The sequence below is a fragment of the Urocitellus parryii genome, chromosome 16 (genome assembly GCF_045843805.1).
Source record: "Urocitellus parryii isolate mUroPar1 chromosome 16, mUroPar1.hap1, whole genome shotgun sequence".
Classification (NCBI taxonomy): domain Eukaryota; kingdom Metazoa; phylum Chordata; class Mammalia; order Rodentia; family Sciuridae; genus Urocitellus; species Urocitellus parryii.
Genome location: NC_135546.1, coordinates 3,597,346 through 3,605,226, shown reverse-complemented (window position 1 = coordinate 3,605,226; position 7,881 = coordinate 3,597,346). Strand labels below are relative to the sequence as shown.

The following is a 7,881-nucleotide window of genomic DNA, read 5'->3' as shown; positions in this document are numbered from 1 at the left end:
TTGGGCGCCCACGAGGAAAGCCACGGCAAGTGTCTGCCGCGGGGTTCTGCGTGAACATATGCCTCTGCTTCTCTTGGTGGATCCTAGGAGTGGGATTGCTGGCTCATATGGTAAGTGTATGTTTAACTTGATAAGAAACTGCCAAAGTGCTTTTCCAGAGGAAATGTACCATATTGCACTCCCCCTCGCCATGTGGGAGGGCTGCCCCACTGCCTCCCCAGCACTTGGCACGGACAGGTTTTTTGATTTCAGCCATTCCAACATGCAGAGACACCACCTCGCCGCGGTGGTACGCGTGCGCTCCCTACCCAACAGGGGCGCCGGGCCTGGTTTCATGTGGTCACCAGCCACACGTCTCTCTTTGGGGGGAAATGTCCGTTCATGACCTTGGCCTGCGTTTCCGGAGGCTGCTTGCCTTCTCCTTGTCCAGTTCAAGTTCTTCTGACGTTTTGGACCTATGCTTCCACTTCTCTTGGTGGATCCCTAGGAGTGGGATTCTGTAAGGTACGTGTCCTGTAAATATTCTGACACCCCCCACACCCGACTTTGACTTGTCTCTTCATTTTCTTAACACTGTCTTTCAAAGAGAAGTTTTCAGTTCTGATGAAGCCTAAACTTTTTTTTTTTCATGCATCAATTTTTTTTTGGTGTCATTCTTAAGAAAATCTTTTTTTTTTTTGGAGGGGGTGGGCACTGGGTATTGAACCCAGGGGTGCTTAACCACCGAGCCACATCCCCAGCCCTTTTTATTTATTTATTTTATTTTAAGACAGCGTCTTGCTAAGTTGCTTAGGTCCTTGCTAAGTTGCTGAGGCTGGCTTTGAACTTGCGATCCTCCTGCCTCAGCCTCCCGGGCTGTTGGGATGACAGGTGTGGGCCCCTGTGCCTGGCACCTAAGAAATCTTTGCCTACCCAAGCCCATGAAGGTTTTCTCTCAATATTTTCTTCTGGAAGTTTTAAGGGTGAACACTTAGGTCTATGATGTCGTTTAAGTTTTGCAAATGGTGGGCAATGGGGCCCAGGACAATTTGGATTGATATTTCCTGCTGCGGAAGAGGCAGGTCCATAAAACTGCACGTTCTGGATGAGCACGTGCACAGGTGACACTGTAACTGGTTCCCTGACATGCTGGTCACAGAAGCTGGCCTCCTTGCTTCCCTAGGAATCCCTCCTATCTGCAGCATCCCTCTCCAGAGTCCACCCACGGCAGCCCGTGTGTGTCCTTCGGGAAACCAAGTGGTTAGATGCTCCAAGAAGCAATTTTCTCTCTTAAACCACCGAAGCAGCGTTCCCGCAAAGCAGCGCGTTAATTCTCACCAATTAGGGTGCAAAGCCTGGCTTCCCCAGCTCCTGCCCTCCGTGGGTGACCTCTCTGGTCATCCTGAGATCCGGATTTCTCCTCAGTCACACCGGCTCTGAAAGTTCCCTCAAAGTCATTGACATCTTGGTCCCCTGGAAACATCAAGGATGACGTTGGTGAGGGGAGAGGACCAAGGCACAGCTGTCAACTGCCGACTTGGTGGATTGAGGACATTTTAAGAGAGGCACATGGATTGTGGGGGACACATTCAGACCACAGCGGTGATTAATGCCACCTCTCCATTAAAGACAGGATGTTGTGAACTGGAAGGAGATAACCTCAGAATGAAAAATACTGTTTCCCAGGAATCAGTTGTTGGTGATTTACTGGGTCAAAGTATTCCTTTATTCACTCCTGATTTTCCTCCTTTCGCTGCAAATTAGTGAGAGCCTAGTGCACGGTGCAGGGCTCAGACCCTCTGGAGAAGCAGGGGTGCGGCAGGGTGAGCCCTGAAATACTTGAAGAAAGGCTAGCTTCTCTGTCCTAAGGACAGAGTCTCAGGCGTGGTGGGTGAGCAGGGCTCCTGCCTGGGGGTGGCAATGTTCATTTGAAGGCAGGAGGCCGCTGAGCTGGACACTCTGCAAACCCTTCCTCTGGCATGCACAGGGCTCCCTCCTGAGCCAAAGGAAGGAGGGAGGCCCACCCACACTGCCCCTCCTGGCCCAGCTCCCCAGCCATTTCAAAGGACCCTCCTCCCTATCTCCCGTATTCCCCCGGGGTCTGCCTTCTCCCAGCTCTGCATTCAGCCCCAGGTGGAGGTGCCTCTTGGTGAGCCCTGAGTGGTTCCCAGGCACTCAGGGGACAGCCCTGCCACCTAACTCAGGCTCCTTCTCTTGCCACAGGGCCTAGCCGGGGCTGCCCCTCCAGCCTGGCCCCTCCTCCCGAGCCTCAGCCACAGCCATGAGCCTTAGCTGCCCAGAGCTCTGGCCTGGTCTTCTCCTGGGCGGCCTTCGCTTTTCCAGGGAACGAACACAGCCCTACCCTCCCTTCCTCTGCATCCCCTCTTCTGGCATCTGGTTGGCCTCTGTGGCAACTGGGGAGGCTGAGGCAGGAGGGTCGCAGGTTTTGAGGCCAGCGTAAAATCAGTGAGGCCCTGAGCAACTTAGGGAGACTTCTGTCCTAAAATAAAAAAAATAAAATAAAATAAAATAAAAAAGGGCTGGGATCTGGCTCAGTGTGGTTCAGTGCACCTGGGCTCCATCCCCAGAATGCCCCCTCCACCAAATAGCCCACCAAAAGCAAATGAAAGGTGACAGGGAGAGGCAAGATTGGAGCCCAGAGGAGCTGTTACTTCTTACTTGTCCCCCCCTCCCAACTGGTGCATGGCAACACCCTGGGACAACCTGGGGAATCTGGTGGGTCTCTGAACTTGCCACCAGGCTCCTCTTGACATTCCCGACACCTACGGCTGTCCTCTGCTATCCTCGGTGGCACACACACTCAGAAGAGTCCCATCGGCCGGCCCCGTAACTAGGTAAACTAGGAGGAGACCATTCACCTCCAACCTCTGAACCCAATCAGGGCCTCTGCAGTTCCGGCTGCAGGGTGATCTGTGGACCTGATAAGTTCCTGGTGACTAGCTCTGTATTCTGGAACCTCTCTTTCCCTTAGTGTCTATATTTTGAAAGATGATTTATTTTCTGGAAAGTTAACAGAGACAAAGGAGGGGAGACTGAAAAAAGTCAACGTCCTATGGACAGGTAAATCGTGGTGTAACTGAAACGGGACTCCACACACTTAATTAAGCAAACAAAGAAGGACGCATGGCGGATGTAGGTGACAGCCAGGATGGATATCACCTTGAGGTGCCAGCCGTGGGTACGGCACTCTGGAGCCGAGGCTGGAACAGTGGGCAGCTCAGCGGGAGGATGAGAACGGCTTCTACCTTCCCCTGGATGGTGGATTCACGGGTGTCACAATACGCACCAGGCCACAGAATGATTTGTGTATTTTACTTTTTTTTTGGTACTGACACTCCACCCCAGTCCTTCTTATTTTTGAGGCAGGGTCTTGCTAAGTTGCTGAGTCTCCTGGAACCTGCCATCTTCCAGGCTCAGCCTCCCAACTTGCTGGGATCGCCGGCCTGCCCTGCCGCATCCGGCGTGTGTATTTTACTTTACAAATAATAATAACAAAGTCATGCTCCTTTCCACCAAGGATTGACTCCCAGCAACTGGGTTTTCTCCCCGAGGCCACTCCTCCAGTGGTTTCTGTCTTTTTTTTGAGGCTCAGGGGATGGAACCCAGGCCCTCATGACTCCTAGGCAGCCTCTACCACTGAAGTGCCTCCTCGTCTTCCAAGGGCATTTCCTCATGCCCAGTACCTTCCCACCAGGGGCACAGTCCTGGGAGCATGCCAGGCAGACGCCAGAGGCCAGGGCGGCAGGCACTGGGCCATGGCTCTGTTCCTTGGCTTCTGTGGCCCCTCTGCCCCAAGGGATCCAGCCTCCCTCTTCCTCCTCTCCTCCTGAGGAGGCCGCTGAGCAGGCGGCCGGGAGGTTGCTGACCCTTGTTAAACAGGCTGCTCCTCCTGGCCCTCCTGGGCGTGCCTGCCTGGAGAGGACAGCGCGTGCTGATCAAGCTTATCGTGGTCACACTGCCTCCCTCTTTTATTCTCTCTCTTCTGATCCCTGGACTGATCCTAGGACTTCCTGCTCCCCGGCGTACCCTCCGCGGGCCAGGCTTGATAACGACCCACTCGGTGTGTCCACGGGGCCTAGGCCCGTCTTATCTGCCCCCCACACCGCACCCAGCCGCCACCTCCTGCACGTCCTGTGTCTCCCCCACCTGGGGCTTGGGCCCGGCCTGCGCGGCCTCTGCCTCTGGGGTCTGGCCCCCAGCCTCTCCCCCGCGCCCCTGGGCAGACGTCCCTTCCCAAGTCACGTCGGCCCGGCTGGCGCGATCCGGAGCCGGGCAAAGTGAGGGGCACGCCCGTTCCCACCCCCCGAGGTGCACGGGCAGGGCCCCGGCGCGTTTCTGCGCGCTTCCCACCCATTGTGTCTCTGAATTTTCGAAACCTCCGTAGGAGGAGGGTTGCGAGCCTCATTTTGGAGGCGAGGAGCTGCGGCACCAGGTTGGAAGGCAGGCATGTGGTCGCCGGGATCGGAACGGCAACTTCTCGGGGGAAACGCCCTATTGAGGCTCCGGGGGAGTCGGAGGGGGAGCCGACGGCCCGCAGCCCGGGGTCTGGCCTGGGGCATTGGGTGCACCACACCCTCTCGGCAGAGTTCCCTCCCGCGACCCGGCGGGGAGGGCTCGGGGCCGCCGTCTCCACCCGAGGCCGGGACTTTGGAGGAGGCGGCTCCGGAGCTCCGCGTGGCAGAGGAGCACAAGTGCGTCCGGGCACGCGGGCCAGAGGAGGCCCTGCCCGCCGCCGGGGAGCTGCCAGCCTCGAGGCGCTGCGAGCGGCGCGGCTGTTGCCAGCCCCCGCGGCGCGCGCAAACTGCGCACAACTACTTCTCGGGCGCCGCTCGGGGGGTCGGGGGCTGGGCGGCTGCCCCGCGGGGCGGCCGTGCCAGAGCCCCGCCGCCGGTTGCCCGCCCCCGGGCGCGGCCACGTGCGCCCCGCCGGGCTCGCACGCTCCGCCGCGCCGGGCCGCTCAGGCCCCCGGCAGGCACGCGCGCCCCCCGCGCGCACACGCTCCCGGGCACGCACGCCGCCGGCCGGCCCACGTCCGCCACGCCCCGCCTCCCCCGCGCCCCGCCCCCGCCCCCGCGGCGCCGGCCGCCGCGCTCCCATTGGCCGGCAGGCGCGTGACGCGCGGCGCCGGCCCCGCCCCTCGTCAGTCACTCGGCGGAGGCGGCGCTGGCGGGGACTAGTCTCGTCCGGAGACTGGCGGCGGCGGCGGCGGCGGCCGAGCTCGAGCCCCGGCGGCTGAGGGCGGGCGGGCGGGCGGGCGCGGGGGAGGGAGGGGGGCCGGTCCGCGACGACTCCCGGGCGGCGTTTCTCCTGCGGGCGGCGGCGGCGGCGGCGGCGGCGGCGGGGGGGCTGGGCGCAGCCCGTCCATGACCATGGGCGACAAGAAGAGCCCGACCAGGTACCTGCTCGGCGCCGCGGGCGGAAGGGAGGCCGGGGCGGCGGGGGCCGGCGGCGACTAGGCCCGCGCGGCGCGCGCGGGGAGGCGCGGCTAAGATGGAGACCGGCGGGCGGCGGCGGCGGCGGCGCTCCGCGCGGGCCGGGGCCGTGCGCGCCGCAGCCATGGCGGCTCCTCCTCAGCCGCCCTCCGCCGCCGCCGCTCCTCCCAGACAAAGGAGATTTGCCCAGGTGGGGAGGAGGCGGCGCGGGCGGGCGGGCGGGCGGCGGCGGCGGCCCGCGCCCCGCCGCGCCGCCCCGCGCCCCCGGGACGCGCCGCTCGCCCGCCGCGGCCTCCGGTCGGCCGCGGGTGCGCGAGGCCCCCGGCCGGGCCGGCGGCCGCGCGGGGTGGGCGGGGGGCGCCGCGAAGTTTGCGGCGCCGGATTCCTGCGGCACCGCGCCGCTCACGCGCGCCTGTGTTTTGCTGTGCCCTGTCCCCGCTCGCGCAGGCCGAAGAGGCAAGCCAAGCCCGCCGCGGACGAGGGCTTCTGGGACTGCAGCGTGTGCACCTTCAGGAACAGCGCCGAAGCCTTCAAATGCAGCATCTGCGACGTGCGGAAAGGCACCTCCACCAGGTACGCGGCGCCCGGCCCCCTGGGTCGGGCACTGGGCTTTAAAAAAATCTTTTTTGGGGGGGTGGTGGGGGGAGGGCGGCGAGCTGTACTTTTCTGCCCCGGCTCCAACTTGTTGATCGCGGCTTTTCCTGCGCCCTGGGGGTGGGCGACGGGTTTGGGGTCGTGTGTCTTCGGCGTTGGGTGCAGTGCCTCGTGTTCGCGGGATGATTTATGGGAAGGAATTTTCCCAGGTTTTCGTCTTATTTCATACAGACGCCGGGTCTGACACTTGTATCCTTTTGGCTTATTGGTGTTGGCTCGGAAAGAGAGGAAGCAGTGCTCTTGCTATGGATTGTAGGACATGAGACCTTTTTTAAAAAAATTTTTTTAATTTTTTAAAAAATTTCTGCCATGTGCAGAATGGTTTTAATTTGCCTGTCCTGAGTTATTTTCCTCCTCTTTGGGAAATTTAATGGTGGTAGTACAGAAAGGCTGGTTGTGCTTTTCTTGTTGGAGCTGCAAATGTCTGTTATTTTCTTGCACTTGAAAATAGACGTTGGGGGCATGATAAAGAAAGTGCATGTTTTGGAAGGCCGAGTTGTCAGGTTTTTTTTTTTTTTTCTCTTTCCCCTGCATGATTAGCTTATGCAGAGTGGTGATGGGGTTTTGCAAAATGTGAAGTGAATGGGATGACTATTTTGAAGTTTGTGTTTTAAGCATCATTGTGATGAAAATAATGTTGGTTGAAAGAATTCCTTTTCATGTAAATGAAGGTGGTAGACTATACTTACCTAACGGAGTTGAACTACTCTAGATCCCCTGGGAGGAAATGTCAAGACTGATTTTGTGGTCTTCCGGTCATCCTTAAACTTTTATCTGGAATTTCAGTCGTGTTTGAAGTGAAACTGTTCTTGGTATCATTTAATGGACAGGCGTTGGGGTGTGTGTCAAAGGAAGACATTAAGTTCTTGGTGTATGCTTTAGAACTTAAAGTCGGTGGCCAGGAGTCTCATTGCACTAGCTACCTGTTTTTGATTGGTGGTGTTCCAATGTGTCTGTGTAGTAGTGCTCCAACTGGATGTACTTGTTTGAATGTGTCCTGTTGAGGGTTCCTTGCTGTGTTTATACCTGGGATTAAATAGGATACTGGACAACCTAAAAGCATGTAAGTGGGGTTATTTGGTCCAATCACCGTAGAACTATTCTGTGATTTCCACTAACTCTTAAGTAATGAAACCACTCAATAAAAATAGTATAGAACTTGAGGAAGATATTTCCCCATAAGTAGCTTTCCTAAAAGTAAGTTCATGTCACCTTTTCGTATCATCATAGATTTACTTAAAATTCATCATAGGCTTACTTAAAATTAAAAAACAAAACCTTTGTTCGTGGTTTCATGGATTTTGTTTTGCTATCTAAAATAGGGGATTCCATCAGATGGCATGAAACTTTAGAAACATATTTGTTACTTAAAGCAATAGTGATTGTGTATTATTTATGAGTAATGTTTTTTACATGTAGAATCCCTCAGAGGCCAAACCTCTCTATTGTGGTTTTGCTTTGAGTGTTACTGTAGATGGTGTTCAAGTAAATGACTAGGAAACTCCTAAGAACTTGAGAATCTCACTGGTGAATAGAAACTTAAGCCAAACTCAAAAGTTTACATCTGATTTATTGCTGGGAATAATTATCTCATAATGAAATGCATTTCAGTTTCTACAGAAAAGTTTTTTAAAAACCTGACTCATCAAGTTTTTGGAAGCACGTGGAAGGTTTTGACTTTAAAGAATAAGGTTTTTTTAGGGCCACAGATGATGACAGTGAAATTCATTTTTTAACAAATACTGTGAAGTATTTCAGAGTAAGTTCAGGAAAAGTTGCTTGTGTAGTACCTTTA

General features: G+C 56.4%; 1 protein-coding gene across 1 annotated transcript in view; it reads left to right on the top strand.

Moving 5' to 3' along the window:
• The first annotated feature begins 5,334 nt into the window (after window positions 1-5,334).
• The window catches only part of Rybp (RING1 and YY1 binding protein), a 68,247-nt gene continuing 65,700 nt past the window's right edge, over window positions 5,335-7,881 (top strand). Inside the window, exons 1-2 of the mRNA XM_026392686.2 lie at window positions 5,335-5,395; window positions 5,880-6,005. Coding sequence (XP_026248471.1) covers window positions 5,364-5,395; window positions 5,880-6,005 — 158 coding nt within the window. The 5' untranslated portion in view covers window positions 5,335-5,363. The remainder of the gene's footprint in view (window positions 5,396-5,879; window positions 6,006-7,881) is intronic.